Source organism: Colletes latitarsis, chromosome 6 (genome assembly GCF_051014445.1).
Source record: "Colletes latitarsis isolate SP2378_abdomen chromosome 6, iyColLati1, whole genome shotgun sequence".
Taxonomy (NCBI): domain Eukaryota; kingdom Metazoa; phylum Arthropoda; class Insecta; order Hymenoptera; family Colletidae; genus Colletes; species Colletes latitarsis.
Genome location: NC_135139.1, coordinates 15,476,778 through 15,496,391, shown reverse-complemented (window position 1 = coordinate 15,496,391; position 19,614 = coordinate 15,476,778). Strand labels below are relative to the sequence as shown.

Sequence of the window (19,614 nt, the reverse complement as noted above, 5' to 3'; positions counted from 1 at the left end):
GTACATCAAGGCACGCGTGGGGTCTCGCATAGCGAACAGCGGGAGATTGTAATTTGCAACGTAATTTGAAGAAGACTTCGTACTTTCACGGACATTGCGACCGCTCTACTTGTCATTCCTGTAACTGTACATTCTTATTTATTATACGTGACGCAAGTATGTAATGCGGAACACGTATTCGAGTAATGTCACGGTGCGCGCGAGTTCGTCAATCTTTTTTCTTCACGGTATATAAATCCCATTCTCAACCACGACGCAAGTAGTATTTATTTGCCCGAAAACACCTGCTACGTCGCTTAGTGTATAAATCACGAACACGTAGGTTCTGTCAAAACTCGTTATATTAATCGTAAGTGATGTATCATGTATTTGCGACTTGTATAATGTCTTACTCTGCATGTGCACACTTAGTAACTTCGTACAGAAACTTTACAAACTATGTTCACATTTTTTAATTTTCATCGGATAGAAGATAAGACACCCTTGAACATGAATTTTGTTTCAAATAAATACCGTAATTAATTCTGGAGAAAACAATTATTCAGTTACATCCTGTATACAAATTTAAATTTATTTCCAATTAAATAAATACTTTATAACCTAGTTTTGTCGAACACTAATCGTATAATCAATAGGAATTGCTGAAACTTATGTAGGTATGTAGCGTCAAAGTAAATCTCAAAATAAATGTAGAAGATAGCATAAATTGTAACAGTAGTTATGTTCATCGGATAGGGGGTGAAATGCCCTTTAAAATGAGTGTTTGTACAAGTCGGTAGCCTAATTAGTTCCGGAGATATAAGGGTTCGAAGTGTTTGTTTACTTTTCAGTGTTGACATCGGCGCGCGAAGCCATTGACCTACTTAGAAAGTAAATAGTAAATAGTGAACATTACGCCACTCGGTCACGTCTGTCACGATTCACGTGCAAGATAAACCAAAACGCATTTCAAAGGGAAAGCCTTGCTATTTCTAACAATGGCTCAATTATGGAGAAAACACTAGTAGTTTTGTAATAATAGTAATACTAGTAGTAGTAAAAGTTTGATTATTTTTAATACGTGTTATTAGACTGTTCTAACACTCCTGTCATCTTCGCTATATGTATATTTTCTATTTACATCGGAATCTAACCAGAATTTTATACTAAATTTTGTCCAGTGTTTTACAAACAAATATAAATCCTAATATTCAGATGCCCGGTCGTGTTAGACAAGACAAACTACATATTTTTCTCAGCAAACAAACAATAAGAATAGAAGTGAATATTGAATAATTCGTTCTACGTATACTATATAAAAAGTTATCAAGTCGTCAAGAAATTTAAAAAACGGTTATTTAATCTGTCGTTGTAGGTTTAGTGTTAATTAATTAGGAACTAATTGAAATTCCCAAATACGATATTCATTGAAATAATGAGAGAGAATATATTCTATTCTAAACGAGAGTGATATTGAAGTGTTATCGAAGTGTAGCGTGTCAAGAGTGAAATAATTCGAACGATGGATGATCTCGAAAGATTCTCAAGTATCCGGAAACTGCGTCGCGCGCGCCAATTAACAGAAAAAATCCCGTTGGTCGTCCCAACGAGCGACCGCGGCGCAACAAAATTCCAATTCCAGCGGCAGCGAGCTCGCAACGCCCGGAGACTTCGATGCCGGCACAAGAAGGTTTCGGGACGTTTTTCCAGCGGCCGACAATTAAGGCCGAATCGGTACTCCGTGGTCGCAGGACCGGGAGGAAGGGTAGCATGTCACGGTCGCGTTTGTGCCTTTCCGAGCATCGGAATTGAAGAATTTACGAGGCCGACCGAGCGAACATTTGCCTTTTCACCGCGCCTCCCTTAACCGTTCCCCGGGCTTCCTCGTATCTCCTCCGTCCGGTCTTCTCTTGCCTCGCGTTCCGTCGATGCCGGCCAAATTTCGTGGCCCCACGTCGAGTCTCTCTCTCGTCTCGTTTCGTCCATCCGTCCGTCCGTCCGTTCGCTCATCCATTCGTCCCGTTGCCGCGCGGATTCAATGTCCATGCAAAGTAAACGGCGGCCTCGGAACGGCTGTCAATTATCCGTTATATACGGCCCTGGCCCTCGAACCCATTCTTAACGACCCCTTAAACCTCGCCACAGTCCAGCCCCCTCCTCCTCTGGCTGTGCATCGCGCCGAAAACTCTTTCGTCGGGGCCCCGGGGACCTCTTCACGTCGAAGACGACGACGACGACGACGACACGAACGACGAACAAGACGAAATTGAAGGGAAGGGTAGACCGGCTGCGAATCGAACCAGAGCAGAAGCGGTTTCCGGGAATCGTTTGGTATTCCAACGCTACCGCCACTACCGCGGCACCTTCCTCCTTCAAACTGCGGACAGATTCCTCCGGTCGTCGGAGAGCCACCGATACACAGGGACGATCGCCTCTATAGCCGCGCCGCGAAGTGTGTCAGAATTGCAAATGGATAGCGCGGCACCCGACGAAACACAGGGAGCTAGCGGCCGGCGAAAAGAGGGCGCGAATTCCACCGTGTAATTCTCGGAGATGGATTCGAGCTGGGAGCGAGGAATTTATCCCGCGTCGGGGGAGAAGAGTTTCGGAAAAGGACGACGCGCTGGTCCCGTGGACCGGTGGAAAAGGCTCGATTTTACGAGGGATCCTTTGTCCCTTAAAAAACGAGTTACCAGAAGGTGTCGTCGCACGATAGAGAAACAGAAGAAGTATCTTGTATACCGAACGTTTCGTACTGTTATTTGAACAGAGTATATAATGTTTGCACGCAATTTCGATGCGACTTGATCGCCACGTTAAAGATGTAATTTCAAGTCAGCAACAGAGTAAGGGAATACGACGCTGGCTGATTGTACGCAAAGCTAACGAATCTTTTAACGACTCGGTGCCGCGCGAGCTGACCTGAGAACGATCGAACCGTCGAAGAGAATGTTGGGGTTAACAGGTACGAGGCATCATCCCTTCGCTCGTAAACGCCAACGCCTCGTAATTATAACGATACGCTTCGTTCGAACGTAACGAGCAAACCGAAGACGAGATCGGAAAGCCGTGACTCGCAGGTTTAGCACTTTCGAGCGGCTCGTTACGACGATAGTATAGAATCGCAAATCAATCAACTTCTCTCGTTTTCTAAACGGGTTTATCGACTGACGCGTGTCGGCGGTTCTACTCCGGTAATTTCAAAAACTTACGGTTTAATCGAGCAATCTACGCACGCATATTCGGAACGCCGGGTAAATGTTACGTTCACTTACCGGAACGATGTTCACGAACTTCAGATTAAGATGATACGAGAATTTGGGTTAGGTTTCCGGACAGTATCGATCTTCTTTATTCTTGCGTACGAAATGATTCTGCGATCGATCCCATGGAACAACGTTAATTTCTTAAGGTAGATTTATAGAAGATCTGACACTATAAAGGGCGACGGAAACTCGATTAATTTTCTAGAACTTCGAAACCAACGTAACACCGTCCCGTGTAAAAAATGGCGGATGACGATGTTCGATTATTCGACGTGTTTACAATCTTTGGGCCGATCGGAGAATTCATTCGTTTCTTACGTAATTGGATTCTACAGTAACTGAAGAAGCTGCTACCTTCATTCTGAATCTAATTTAAATAGTAAAACTTTGATAACGGACATTAACCTTTGTTTTACGAATATCTCGTGAATATAAAAATGTGTTGATTTTAATATACACGGTGTTCGGCCATCCCTGGGAAAAATTTTAATAGGGGATTCTAGAGGCCAAAATAAGACGAAAATCAAGAATATCAATTTGTTGATCGAGGCTTCGTTAAAAAGTTAGTAATGTTCAAAGTTCCATCCTTACTGAATTTTTTTCTCGAAAATGCGCAAGATTTCGGGGATATGTCTATTCACCAAAAATGATTGTAATTGACCCCCCTAGCTAAGAATAATTTTTTTAGAACGATTTGGAAAATTTTTTTTTCGTCGAAAAATTTAGGCACCTACCCCCTTGTCGATTTTTCTTAAAAATTCGTTTTTTATTTTTAGTAATTTTGTTTGACGCCGTACAGAAAAGTCGTCTAATACTTTTCTGTAGGTACCCATGAGCTCTACTTCAGAAACAAGTTTCATTGAAATATATTCACAATTGTAGATGTTATGGCTGTTTGAAAATTGGACCATTATTATGGAGTTTTTCTCATTTTGCGGGGTCAGGGACCAACTTTTCGAATATTTTTGCGATTTGTACATATTCTCCATCAAAATACGCGTAGTTTGCTTTTTTAAACATTAAAATCGTCCAATCCGTTCAAAAGTTATGACGTTTTAAAGATTCGCATGAAAATTCGGGCAGACATTTCTGGTCACACATGATATTTTCGGTAAGGAATTTTTTTCTCGAAACTGAGTAGGATTTCGGGGGTATGTGTAATGACCAAAAATGATTGTAATTAACCCCCGCAACCGAAAATAATTTTTCCAGAACGATTTGAAATTTTTTCATTTAATTGTTAATAACTTTTTAATGAAGCCTCCATCAACAAATTAGTATTCTTGATTTTTGTTTTATTTTGGCCTCTAGAATCACCCATTAAAATTTTTCCCAGGAGTGGCCGAACACCCTGTATAAGACTTGATGACAAATAATTGCCTCATAATTGTTAAACTTGACATCAAGAACTTGTTGCAACCCAGACTCGTCATTGTTCAGCAGGGGGTTAATTAATCATGTGTCTAATCTTGAAGAATAAACTACAAATTTTCGAAATATTGAGCTATCAGAATATTAGAATTGCAATCTCTAAAGTGCTAGAAAATCTGTGTAAGGCATCATTAACAAAGCTATTCAAGACAGACTTTCGGGTGTTTCGTTCTATACCTGGTACAAATAAAACCAGTAAAAAAAAAGTTTCGTCTCCTTTCCTAATTCGCAACAGTCTCGCACCTTGAAAGAGGTGTTCACAGCATGCGGCGAGGACCGCTAAAAATTCCATCGAAATTTTTCCTGCGACCGGTGTGACCATGGCCGAGGGACGAGTCGCGCGTTTTTTGAACTCGACGCGATTCAAGACGACCGAAGCGTGGAATACGCAGCGATTCGTCGAAGGCGCGTCGTCCCGCGGATAATGGCTTATTAACAGAGCGTTGCCAAGCCGCGCGAGAAAGTGACAGAGCGGTCACAGACCGGCGATGACGCGACGAAGAAAAGGACGCGGAGGTAAAGGCGACGGAGAACGCGAGTCTGACGCCAGGAGTCCAGTCACGGGTTTCGTCGACGCCTTCGAGAGAAGGGTCCTGACACAACGGGGCTTTAATTACGCCGATATCACGGTAATTAAGCCGATCAATGCGTGCCATTGTACGACGATTGCGGGGCCCCATCGGCTCTTAAGGCCCATCCATAATCATGGCCACGGACCCCTTTCGTTCGACACAAAAGCACCCCGTCCTGTGGGACACCGAGATATACCCAGCACTCTGGTATTTTCCAGACCGGATTGCATGAGTGACTGCAACCGATGTCAGTTTCGTACAATTCTTGGGGCAGAATTTACGTTGAGACTCCAGTCACCCCTTGCAATTATCGCGTTCATGCCAAGATAATTACTTGTACTAGTAATCGCTAGTCGAGTTTATTATTACGAAGTGAACCTGTTGCGACAATAGAAATTTTTTATTTTAATTCGTGTTCAACGACAAATTTTTATGTTCATGGTATTGTAAATAATTATTCGACTATCCTACCATCAGTGGTATGGAGATTCTATTTTAGTTACGATTTTCTACTTTTGACACCCTTATATATTTTACACGAGGTGAATATACTTATTATTAGGTTTGACATGCGTAATGTTTTGACAGTAAATTGTAGAAATCTCATTCAACAGATAATTGGATAATATTGATAGCATTATAAGTCATTAAAACTCGAAGCTTACATTTTTCTTTCGACCCATTCAGTCCTTGGTAATAAAGGAGTGGTTCTGTTGTATCTGATACTAGGTAGGTGTCATAAACCTTCGATGCTACACGCCTGTAGCTTTGGATATCTGTTTCATGAAATACGTGATTTTTATAACGTGTATGGTGTCCGTCGACCAGAAAGGTTTAAATCCAGCGACTGTGACGGAAGGTCCAATATTTTAGGACAATTAGGTATCAAATATTTTTACGTATATCCTTCAAGGTGACCCTTTCTTTTTTAAAAGATGTTTATTATCTTTATGATATAAAGAGACGTTTATGCAATGTAAAAAATTAATCGAATGCTTCTTGAGATATTTAATCATCAGAAATTAAACAAATATATCCACTACCGAATTTACAACCGCGTAATCGTTCAAAAGCATATATTTCTCACAGATATATAACAAAATTTAAAAAATTTAATTGGTCTCTTTTACTTTAAATTAAACCATCTTATTATTTTGAATAAACCAATTTTGGTGTAATGAAATGCAATTCAACAGTGAAATTATGAGTTTCTTTTCGAAACAAATTTTTCCAGGTCTCCATGATCATAAGAAACGTTATGAAAATTATGGAAACGCATAGTATGGGCTCATTCCTCATTACTAGATTCCCCGGAGACCCATATTTTGTACGTTTCAACAGCAACAACAACCGTGACATAGATAATCCTTCGCTATGCATCGAACGTTTCTTCGACTTAGGGGAAATCGTGTGTGAAATTTATAGCTCACGGCGTGCACAGTCTAATGCAAGATCCCCGGTACCTATTTCGAAGCAATTTCAGTTCCGTGGGTAGGTAGCAATAGCAGAAAATCGCACAAAATCGTTCTTCCCTAAAGCGTGCTCGCTGGGTGGTTCGTTTTGCGTATAGGGGCACAACAATGTTGTCTGCATTAATCGGATAAAATCACGTTATAATCATCCGCACGATGCATCTCGGTAACTTGCGCAAGGTTATCCATTATCGAATGGGAGCCCTCGGGGATTTCTGTGTCTCAATTTGTTGCACTTAATAATGCTCGAGGCTTACAGAGAATAAGAGGTGCCCTCTTGAAAAATATTCCCAGCTATTTTTCGGTATTACAGGTAGTTTCATCGGTTGCCTTAGGACGCACAGATACCGTAGCAAAATACCTGACATACCTAAATGTCGATGAAAGTCTACTCTATAAATCTGAATTGAAATAGTCACTGTTTCAAAACGGTTACAAATACATTTGTAATTCTATTTAATACCAGAAATTGAAAACAAAATAAATTTACAAGAGTATTTAGCTATCGAAAATCACTGATTTCCATATTTAATTTTGTGAAACAACAAAGCTGATACCCAAATGCCTGACCAGATCCATTCTCGTTGCTCGAAAAAAATCGACGAAAAAGAGCCAAACGATCGCGTCTTCCGCCCATGAATCGCGATGCAGCAAGAATGACGCGTTTGGCAAGCCTCTGCAAAGAATATTTTCGAAGCTGCAGCGTCATTGTTCTTTTGTACGCTGCCCCAATTACAAGCAACACCTTCAAGGACGCGCTTCGTCGAGTTATTCAGTCGACGATGCACCGAATGCATTGTCACTGTTTATCGAGGTTTATCCGGCGCGTAAAACTTCCGAGTGGCGAGAGAAAAAGGGACGAGGGAACCCGGAGGGGAGGGACGGAAGATTTGTTTGCGGCCGCCCGCACCGTTTTCGACTGTTTGTCGTAGGAGTTAGGACAACGGAGCCGTCTTCACAAAGCGCCGCTTCGAAGAACGGAACGAGTCGAACGGTATACTTTTCAGTTCTCGACACTATTTGAACCGACATTTCACGAAACACGGCCGGAAGGCGATCATCAGTTTGTCTTCCTGGACGCTCGAGCACTTCCAATTGAGAACACCAGTGTTTCCACGGTTTGCTCCATTAACCGTGTTTATTTGGAACCGTTCGCGTGTTTGTACCCCACGGAAACGTAACCTCGTTAGGCATCTCTTTTCCAAAATCGGCTACTTCCTGATCAACGTGATCAAATTTTCGAACAGAATAAGAAACCGTAGACAAAACGTTGAATACGCGATGCTGTGCGATGTATCTGAGTAATGTGGTGTGACGAACATAACGTTTAAATTGAATACATTTCTCCCTATCCCTCGATTCATAAAAATGTTTGCGTTGCAGGTGACAGTCGCCAGCACGAGCACACCAAGCACAAACACGGTTCATCCCAGTGTTAACGACATGGACTGGTTCGCCGGCGTAGCCGAGGAAGAACTGCTGTATTACACGGGCGTCGGGAACGACGTGGACTCGCTTTGGGCTGTGATAGGAAGCTTCGTGCCACCGCCGCCTAGACCACCTTATTTACCCGAGGAGGGTGTCACCACCGACGGACTAACCACCTGTGATTTATGTTCGTGGGCGTGGAGGAACGACAGGCATCCCTTTCCCTTCGACGGCACTCTCGGTAAGTGTTTACCACCGCGTCCATGTTTTTTTCTGATTCGATGCAGTAATCATCGCCTCCGCGTTTATCGTTTCCAACGTCACATTCGCGCACGATAACTCAAACACGCTACGTGCCCGCCTAAGCAAACGACTCGACGATTTTTCCTTCCTCGAAATTAACAGCTTTTGTGACATTATTTTTTCTCGAAGACGTTTCCCTTGCAAGCACTTCAACCGGACCACTCTCGAAAAGGGTTGAGAAACTGGCTGCTGGTAGCGACATTAGGGACCAGGTTATTCCTTCTGTACACACTAGACCGTATTTGTGGCGTGTTTGCTCGCCAAACAGCTTTTCTAGTCCGGTGGATACTTCGGAGTAGTCGACGCCCGGGTCCATCGTGACGATGCACCGGGGAGATCTCGTGTTTCGTGCAAAACTCGTAAATTTTTCTTACGCCTCTGGAGATTGTGTGTTTTGGAGATCTCCGTCGGAAATTGCAGCTTGCGCGTTTTTGCATCAGTTTATTACACGATGTAACGATGTACAACTGAGGAAACGATGCCTATTATCAGGCGGTTGGTGTTCCATCCTGGGATACCTCTCTCGTTCTTCTCTTTTTACACACGAAAAGGGTTAGCGATTTCATTACAACGAGAGCCTCAAAGTCGGTGGTTAGGCAGCTGGGGATACAGTCGACGGCGTTACGAACCGGGCGGCCATTACGGGCAAACGAGGTGAGCAGGCCGAGTCAGCCCATTAGCTTTTGATGACAGGTAATAGAACGTTAAGATACGTATCCCTAAAGCAAATACTAAATAACGAAAAGCTGACTATCCCCCGATCGCGAACGAGCCGGCGAAACGATCGATCAATCCTCGAGCCTCGCTCGCCGCCTTCGAAAAAAGAACACGCAACGAACGTTCGCCTCGCTAATGTGTATCGTCGCGTGGAACATTAACGTCGTGTTTCTCGGAGCTGTTGACGATGTCATAATCGATACGACGGAACTGGTCGAAACGCAAAAAAGAAACGAACACGCAAGGTGTGCGTCTTTCAGCGTGCTGGTTCCTCCGGGTCGAAGGTCAGCAGTTGGGCTCGCCATAGGAGGCCCCACGAGCTCTTCGTGCCTGTAAAACATCTCTTCGTCTCTCTCGCTCTGCTTGTCCTTCATTCGATTCGCGCTAATTCTCGTGACGGACAAATTAAGACGGATAATTCAAGGGTTCGTTTTAGCCCGACCTCCACATCCGGCCCGGGTGTTTCGACCAATCGTAGCCCCAGATGCGGACCACTCCTATGCTTCTCCCCTCGGCTATCGTTCTCGTGATCCATTTCTTTTCTTCTTAACTCGTCGACAATCGTTGGACAATCGTGCGCAACGTGAAATCTTTATTCGCTCAAAGAATCCGTAAATACATATTGTTCATTTGATGATTGATGAGGTCAAAGTTGTGTCGTCATGCTTGAAGAAGAATCGATTCGAAAAATCCCCCACTCTTCATCCCGAAAACATTCTATGGAGGAATCTATGTAATAAAAATACAGGTATTTTAAAGCAAAATAAAAATAACAACACACTTTAACAGCAACGTTTGCATCAATTTTCGAAGAGACCGCGTGAAGGCTAACAAAAATATCAAGTTTCGTTGTTTCAATTCCGAGGAAATCGAACCACAAACGATCGAAAGGGCCCCTTCGGTTGTCAGAGGCCAAGCTCCACATCCGGTCGAAAGAATTCGTCCAATCAGAGGAGCAGTTCTCTCGTGGTGAGTCCAAGTTCACACGTACGCGAGGGCATACGTAAGTTTCCGCTACGTGGCAGGGTGCCCCACCTCTGTCTTGGGCCTCTTCGTTTCGCCCTCCTCCTCGTTTCAGCCCCTGCGGGCTCCATCGTTCCAGGCACGCATTATCGCCATTACCATGAATTCCAGCAGTTATTACGCCTCTGTTGCGCCGCCACGAAAATGGCGGACCGGCGCATTCTACCGTGCAACGAGGAGGACGCTCCCCTTAGCCCTCGCCTCTTTTTCTTCTGGTGCCCATACCCTCGACGTGTCGTCGTACATCAGGGAACACAAAAGTTGTCGAGTCTTTCCACATATACTTCAAATGAAAACATATCTATCTCATATCTTTCTTCATTTACGTGCAAGAACAAATCTATTATTGGGCGTACAAGCGATTTTCCAAAGACTTTGATGTCTCAACGGTAGCCAATAAGAAGCAATGCCACCCCGCCTACTTTACCGAGTCGAAGAGTGCTCCATACAGACTCTCGTCTCGACTATTGTGCGATCAAATTCCGTTAATTACATCGATGAATGGCGAAGGCTTCGTTTCCACAGTGTTTTTATTCGCTAGGAGATTCATTCCGCCCTTCATCGACGTCGTTACACCGCGTTGATGACCAAATCCTGACACGCGAATCCAGAAAGACCGAGACGACGATGAAAACCGTCGAACGGACGCGCGGAGAAAAACAAAATTGAAATTTATTTCCAGCAATCGAAAGATCCTCCCGCGAATGATGAACGATCGGTAATAAGCTATGCGGCCGCTTTCGATACTGTTATTAAAGCGATAAATCATCGATTGGTAGAGAAGAAGGGGGGGTCGGTGTACGGAGGGGAACGACGCGTTTCATGTACAGATAAGATCGTTCCTTGATTCGCGGCGAAACGCCATTGTCTCGCCGAAACCGACGCAATTACGCTGCGAAATGCGAGGATAAATTGAAGGGGTGGGAAGGGGCGGAGGGAACGCCGCGAGATGGTGGGCTCTTTAAAGGAGCCTCGCGATGGGGCAATCATCGCGTCACTTCGCATCTTCCGCGACGTAATAATTATGAGATCGCGCCTCCGACTCACGGACCGTGGTACCAGCGTGAGCCTGCGAGCCGAACGAGGAGGCGGAAAGCGAGGAACGAACAGACGAAACGCAAGGGACAGAGAGAACTTAATTCGAGCTCTCGAGCTGCTTTCGTGATGCGGCAACGTCTCCGTCCCGTGCGAATCGTCGTGACTTCAACGGGGCCTGGACTGCTAGCTTCCGCTCGAGATTCGTTGCCAAGCACCTATGCGACTCGCGTGGGTGGCATTTGCTGCTGGACAGCAAAAACTGTCTGCGTGCATCCTCGACGGACGACCATTTCGAGCGCTTCTTTTATTTCCCAAGGTGTGAAGTGAAGTTTGCCTGGGGGGATGGTCCAGAAATAATCCATCGTTTTTAAAAGAGGGGTAATGCACTGTTATTTTAAACTTCGAGTCCGGGAGTAGCTAAATAGTGTACAATCATGGAGCTATTATAATTGTACGAGGTGGTATTGGAACGATTTTATCAAGTCCAATTTGTATTGTAAGGAGATTCAGAAAAATTCCAGCAACGTCAGAGGTCAAAAAAAAGATTAAAAATTCGAATTCCACTGTAGTAATCCATACAGAACGTGTTTGCATACGTCATGTAACTGTATACTTCGTAATCAAGTTAATGAGGTCTCCGTTATGAAGGAACATCATCGTATCGAGAACGACAGTTCCTGTAATCAGCACGAAATATCACGAGAAGCAACCCGCAGGATGCTAAGCAGACAAAATTGCCCGGAGGCTGTGAATTACCATCAGAAATCACCATCATTTTTACCATCGATGATCGACAGCGCAACATCACGCACGCTCTCGGAAGTAAGTGCGCGCTGTAACATCGATTGCCGCGAAAAGCAGAGCTGACACGATCGAAGCATCTACGCGGCGTCCCGTACGTGATCAGAATCTCCGAGTCTCCATCGTTATACAAAGTATTTCCATTTTTGTCCAAGCATAAACTACAAGTGAAAACGAGAAAATAATTGTATACGTTACTGTACACGATACTGATGTATACGATGACTGAAAACCAATTACTGTGATCGTTAGACTCAAGGAATTGTTTCCTGACAAGAAATATCACATAAATACTACTTCAAACAATGTTTCAAACAGTCAATATTTGCCTGTAACTTTCTAACACGTTGACTGCTAGATCGAATCCCTCAAATTGTCCACGAAAACGAAACTTTGTTTTTAGATAATTGGAAACTAGCAAACGTATAACAAGGATGTTTATATTTTCTATACAGATTTTTTATGAACATTCGATGTATTTATAAAGAATTTACATCGGACATTCCACGTATTAAAAAGAAACTCCCAAGCCTTTTTCTCTTTTCGAATAATAATGGTCCCCCTTTATGAAACGATTGCAAAGCGTCAATTAGAACGCAATGGCTGCGTCTGGTCGTCGTTTCGTCGAGGATGAGAGACTCCCTGTACGCAAAACTGAGCGGACAACTTCATTTCCTCGCGGCGAGCGGCATTTATCGGCCGGCGAACGGTCCGTGACTTTGTCGTTTAATCGACCGCTCGTTAGGATATCCTTGCGTCTTGAAAACCAGCGCCGTCCTCACCTGAGTCATCCTTTTAATTCGCGTTACGCGCCCGCGGCCACGTATATTCGTATTGGGCCGATGTTATCTCATTGCGTATACGCCCGGGATCCCGGACCACGTAACGAGGCTTCTTCTTCTCTTTTTCTCGTCCCAACAGCCCTCCTTCCCTCGCGCCAGGATCGTCCTCGTTGCTTCGTTCGGTCCCCACCCCCTGTCTCTGCGAAGTTACGATGTCGCACCTTTCAGGACGCAGACAATCGCCCTCGTGTCGGTGATGCTACTAACGATTATCGATAAGCTATCGATAACTTATTGATAGACGCACGATACGTCGATAATATCGGTAGGATAAGTCAAATAGAAGTTGCAACACGTAATGAATTTATCACTCGGATATATTTAATTTCACAGTGCAAAGATTCTGATCAAAGAAATTGATTTCCATTACAGTATTTGTATAGATCGTGCGCCTGCTTTCTTCTATATCGTTTATCTGGCATTCCCGTCAGGTTATTTCCGCTTGTTTACCTCCTATTATCTCATCTAATACCGTGATGTCACTGCCAGCGAGCAGCTAACAGTCTTTCTAGTTAATTGTCAGACAGTCGACGCCTACTCGTTGTTCGTTACTGTTTTTTGCTTCGTTCAATTAATCTTTCTCCATAGCACGAAACACTCTGTTATCAACCACCAAGACTGCTAGGCCAATGACTTCAAAAATAAACAGTCTGCAATGTTCTACGTTCTTCTTCCCCACAATGTTAGAAATTTGTTCTACTTATGATAACAGACAAGGTATTTAACACTATAATCTAATGACCTTTGAAGACTCATTACAATATCTGACACTTTTCTAGTATCGAAATTCTGTAATTCGCAGGTTTTACGAATTCTTTCGAACGAGTTATGGCGGTAAATCATCGCAAAGGACGTCTCGGAAAGTCCTCTCTTTAATTGAGCTCTGCATCTAATCGAAGGATCCATCTTCCCTCGTGGTTCTTTTTCGTGGAGCCACGATGTCGCATGTTCTCCGCGAAAAAGGAACAAGCAGGTTCACGCCCCGTAAAGTGCGAGCTCCGGAAGGATGCAAACGAGAGCGGAGTCTCCTCTCGGGGCCCTTTCGTGCGACCGAAAATTTTTCGTAGGCCCCTCCCGAGGGCCCGGGCTTTTATATGCTCCCGAGCCGCGTACTTTTAATCTTAGAGGCGATCTCGCCCACGTAGATTTATTGGCAGCAGTTCTTGCGCGCTGTAGGGCTACCGTAAGCCTGTGTGCGTCTCTTTGATTGCGTGTACCCCCGATTCGTTACACGCGGCTCGTATTTATCGACCCGCTCGCGGCTAATCCACGCCACGCCGAGGAATTGTTTTCTCCTCGATTCGGCCAAAGTATGCGAATAAATTGCACGAAAAAATGCTGCGTCGATTTTAACCCTTTCCGCCGCAACGACACGCGATTATACGACGATTCTGTCTTTTATAAACTGAACTCAGTATTGAGTATTTAACAAGAAAAAATGATATACTGTATATCGCGAGTCTATCGCGTAAAATACTACTGGCGAATCATCCTGCGTGAAATTGATGTTTTGATGATCTCGGAACGAACGCGCTGTTGACAGTAAAATTGCACGTTGTAAAAACGGCGTGAAATTGCAAAATTGTTTGCACGATGAATTGAAACGAATTTGAATTCCGCCGCACCGACCGCTGTGCGATTAATTAACCGTCGAGCCAGCTCGCGCTAATATTATGCAAATGAACAGCTTTCGGACGAAAGCGTGAATCATTTAATACGCACAGAAATAACTGGTATAATAGCGCGTTTGGCGTTGGATATAAAACACATGGATCGGTAAACACTACCGTGATACGTCTATTACTGCACCTATCGCGCCTGTAGAGACGAAGGAGCGAACCGATTTCGCAATAATTGCTCTCGTGAGTCTAACGATGATTGGAACGAAATTAATTATTTGCTTCCCTCGAGTTATCGCGTTGACAGTGCTCGCAGAACGAATTACTCGAGGCGTAAATTACGCAAAGTTTACTTTACAACAACGGCTGTAAATCATAGCCGGAGAGAAGTGTTGCTATAAATTCAAGCGTAAGATAACTGGGACACGATAATTAGCGTACACGAGCAACGTTGCGTTCATTAAGGAACGGGAGGACAATTTCTCAAGCGACAGTCGACCCGGCCACGCCTAACGATTCGCTTCATGATTGTCTATCGTAAAATTGTACTCCCTCGGGACCGTAAATATGATATTCGTATGAGTTAATAGATTTCGAGCTACGTGTTTACGTGTTCCTTGAATGAGAAGTCGAATGGAAAGGTTGTCTCGAAGATAATATTCCTTCCATCCTTAACGCAGATGCGTCCTGTTTCCTACTATCAAGTCATTTGCGATACGTAATAGCGTGCAGCACTTTGCAGGCTATTCCTCCCGAGAAGCTGCAATTTAAAATTGAAATCTTCCAAGTAACCGAGGAAAAAGGGTGAATGATTTTATTCGAAAACGTTAAAGCACATTTCATTTGAATACTATTCCAATAAAAGCAATCGTGATGCAACAGACACCTGACTTTCTTAATCGTGTCCAAATTCCATTGGAGCAAATATTTCTTTTCCCATAATTTTATATGTTAAGTGACATTTAGTAATTAAACATGTATTTAAAAAATGTTTCCGTGCTCAGCTAAGACGTCCATTTTCCTCGACTAGCCAATTAGCGATACTCGTATCGTGAAATTAATGCGTCCAATAATTTTCTCCGAGAAAAAAGTCCCTAATATCAGGCAATTTGTAGGTCTCGAAACTAGAAGGACGCAGGTGTACCTGTCCCATCGTCGAATCAACCCATTCCCGATAATACTATGGCGGCACACACTGAAATTTCTCACGGAGCTCGCGCTCGACAAGTTTTCTCGTTCGCTTGAAGCTAGACGACAGCCGTGTATCGATACACGCCGACCTACGCGATTCTCTCGCGGTATTTCGAGTAATTAAGATTACAAGCCGCGTCGATTACCCGGAGACAGGCTGTCGCGTGTTTTACCCCGGTCAGCGAACACACAGAGTCGTCCCGGCGGCCCTCTTATCTTCGCCACTTACCGAACTATGCCCGAACTTAGGCGCCTTATCTCCGAAACACGGACCATCCTCCGGGTTCCGGAAACATCCGCGTTTCACTCACTCTCTCTCTCTTTCGCGCCCCGTCTCTTTTCTTCGTCGCACGATGTGTGACATACCGCCGGTCGTTTAGGAATTCCTGTCCCCTGGAAGGATGGCCGAGAAGTAGCCTTCGTTATTTATCCACCGTTTTTTCGCCTTATCTTGTTTCACGCGACGGACGCGCTCACAGGCAGAAGGAAAGAGTTGTTAACAGCCGGGGCGTGTATCGCTACATTAGAAGCGATAGAAATGCTCGTGGCAAATCGACGGGCCACGGACTACTGACCACGGTTCGTCGAAACGGCGATACGCGACGATCCTGCGTTTCTATTTCTCGTAACGCGCCACTCGTTAGCTAAAAGCCACCGTGATGCGCCATTTGTCCCCGGTGACCACCCAAGCAACCATCGTGCTTCGTTTCCCTGAATTCTTCCTCTTTATGATGTCGCAGAGAGGAATATAATCGGGTGCCCCGACTGATTGAGCTGTTCAGCCTACAGGTAGACGCTTTTTCGGATACCCCAAATGGCTGCCGTCGTAGATACGAGGATCGTCGAATGAACAAAGGTAAACATAAACTGCATCCCTTATACTCTTGAAGATGCGAATGGTTTGAAATACTTAAAAACCTTTTGTTATAAGAGTAAGAGAACCTTGTTATAGTCTCTTAACTCGCGTAATTAAGTCTTCATTTACCGAACAACGTTCGTAATTCCAAGAATTTGATGACATTCGTTCGCTCGCTCCCATGACGTTGCATCAGCTGTACTTTCCACCTCCAGGAGTTCATTCGGAACAAGCTCGAATTAGGTTCTCACCTCTTGAACGTTTCCAAGATCGGTCGTTGGATAAACCAAAGACTCTTTCACGTTTTCACTCATGAAACACGAGTGACGCACGCGATCGACCCTCCGTAGAGCGCAGACACCGAGGCAATAGAGCCATCAAATCATAATTGCTCCTTGAACTGTTGAAGTCGCTACAAGCGTTCGAGTTCCACGTACAACTACAATGCAGTCTTTGTTTTCGTCCCAGCCCCTTTTCGTGCGACCATTGCTGATTACTCGTGTGGCCTCTCGAGCATTCTCGAACGCGTGTATAGCGTACGGACGAGAAGAAGTATCCATTGCTCTCTCTAAACCGCGAGTCGAAACGAGGATGAGGGTAACCTATCCACTCGACTCGATTCCTACACTTTTACCGCGGCAAGTACGGGAATTTGACGTTGACGTGCACCAAGTGCCTTCGTGCGGATCTCGTGGGTTCGCGTACAGTTGACGTAGAGTATGAATGATTCCGTTAACTCGATGTCGGCTCGGACAGCTCGCTGGTTATTTCTCAGGAAACATTGAAGGGTGCTCCGAGACGGAGGTACTTCCTTGAGAATTTTGGATTCTTCCGAGGAATCGTGTCCAAGTGGTTCCAGTCGTCGAGACGAGGTATAGGAGTAGATCTTTCGTCAAATGTATTTTTTCGGTCCATTTTTATGGGGTATTGAGCTCCCATTACCCCCCATTACCCCATTTAGAAATGAACACAAGAGGTAGTGAGACAGAAAATGAAATTATAGAAATTCTATTGTTTTTTAACGGAGTGAAAGCTGTACATGCGCGTTGTTTCCATTTTGAAACATTAAAATCCTTCTGCGTAGGATTTCGGGAATATGTGTATTAACCAACAATGTTTCTAATTGGCTGTCGATTTTTTTTTTAAATTTGTTTGATGCTCTACGGAGAAGTTGTTTAATACTTTTTTGTAGGTATTCAATCATCTCCGAATTTTAGATCGGTATTGCAATCAGATTGGGCACGAAAGTCCATAAGTTGTAATGCCTACTCGTATACCTCGTCTGTGGAGAGACTACTCCCGGAGCGGATCAAGATCGACGCGCGACGTGTTCCCCATGAGCAGATTTAGCCTTCCCAATCGATCGATGCGATCTCTAATACCATGTTCGATGATCAATCGAGCAAGCCCGTCAACCGAGATACCAGTCGATAAGAGGAAGACTTTGCAGAAAGACATGATTTCATTCTCGCAATCTCAGGTCGTTTTCAACGACGTTGGGTCCTTCACCTCTTCGTTACCGCGACGTATGCCTGAAAAGCTATTCCGATAGCGCTACATGGTCGTGCCAGGACGTTAATGCACCCTCCACAAATAGATCTCTGACGCATCGCTTTAATGCGGGTAATTTATCGTGGTTATACAACATATTGTACGTTATCGCATAAGAAGGCTTTCTTGATGCACAAGATGCGTTCAACTATGGATGATGGTTCCTCTTACTCGTCGCTTGCACACGGCTAGATGCGTGTCTGGGCAAAATCGTTCCGATAGATCCTCTCAGCAATTGCAATTACCAAAAAATTCAAAGGACTCGATCGATTCGCCGCGTCGGATAAAATTGTTATCGTTTGAAAATAGTAGGGACACTCTATATTCTTCGAGGATGCTAAACGTTCGACAATTCGGTTGCCTTCTCAGCCACGCCTCCGTAGACAGATAGACGGACAAAGGCGCGCATGGAAGCAGCGGTTAGCGACGGCTGGCAAACTTTAGATGGGATGACGGATAAATCGACCGATCGATCGTCCGGCCAGTGATGGATCTGTTCTCGACTGTTCCTTTATTCTTTTCCCCGAGTCCGCTTCGTCCCGGACGCGCCGCGTTGTACACCTTACACATATTTTCAATCACAATCTACGATCCAGCGTTGTACGGCTTTATCTCGATTATAGTTTGGAGATGGCAATTGAGGCGGCCGTAAAAGCAATATAATTCCATCGCCGACCGTCCGGATGGTATAATGACCGCGCAGCGATACAGTAATGACACGATTGCTGCGCCATTAACGCGGACGTTGATTGTAGATTAATATGACGTAATGTAATGTCCAGGTAGTTCGTTCCTGCGAGCTTGAAAAATATTACTAACACTTTTGCTCGTTCGATCTCTAACAGCAATAGAGAGCCTTAAAGTACGATACACTTCGGAGTAATCAGAAATATTCAACTTACGAATCACGTTTGGATTCATTTTAAGAACCATTACTGTACCGTGCATTGGAATATATCATCGGAATGGACACCTAGATTATCACAAAAATGTTCAGTCCCGAATAACTCAATCGACGAAATTTCCCACGTAGAAAAATTCCGTTAGAATTCTCGCGTTCCCATAGCTCGTAAAACAATGACCGATCACCACCGAACACGAAACACGAACGCAAGATTCTGACTCGTCTTGCATCCATCTATCTGGCTTCTTTCCTCGATTGACTCGTTACGGTCGTTGACTGAATTAGGGAGGCAACTGGTCGAACACGCGTCGCCTAATCGTATTCGGGGCAACAATCGACGCAGGGAGGTGATTTACACGCCATTATCGTGGGCTCAGCGTACAAGACAGAGCCAGAACGATTAGCGGTGAAAGTCTCGCGAGTGAATTACGACGTGTCGAAGAGAAGCGTGCCTCTTGCACCAAAGTGGAGACGATCGCACCGAAACGGTGACTTCTAATTTCTCGAAATGCCTACTGGACCGGTCGTATTGTCGGAAATATTATCGAAGACCCTGGAACGACGCAATAAAGTCGCGAGTTAATGGCCCGCGTCTGCCAGCGAATGGAACGTATTTTGGTA

At 44.4% G+C, this 19,614-nt stretch overlaps 1 protein-coding gene across 1 annotated transcript in view; it reads left to right on the top strand.

The window, feature by feature from the left end:
- Window positions 1–19,614, top strand: part of LOC143342586 (uncharacterized) — a 99,252-nt gene that overhangs the window by 57,887 nt on the left and 21,751 nt on the right. The window contains exon 2 of the mRNA XM_076766632.1: window positions 8,104–8,389. Within this exon, the coding sequence (XP_076622747.1) occupies window positions 8,104–8,389 (286 nt within the window). The remainder of the gene's footprint in view (window positions 1–8,103; window positions 8,390–19,614) is intronic.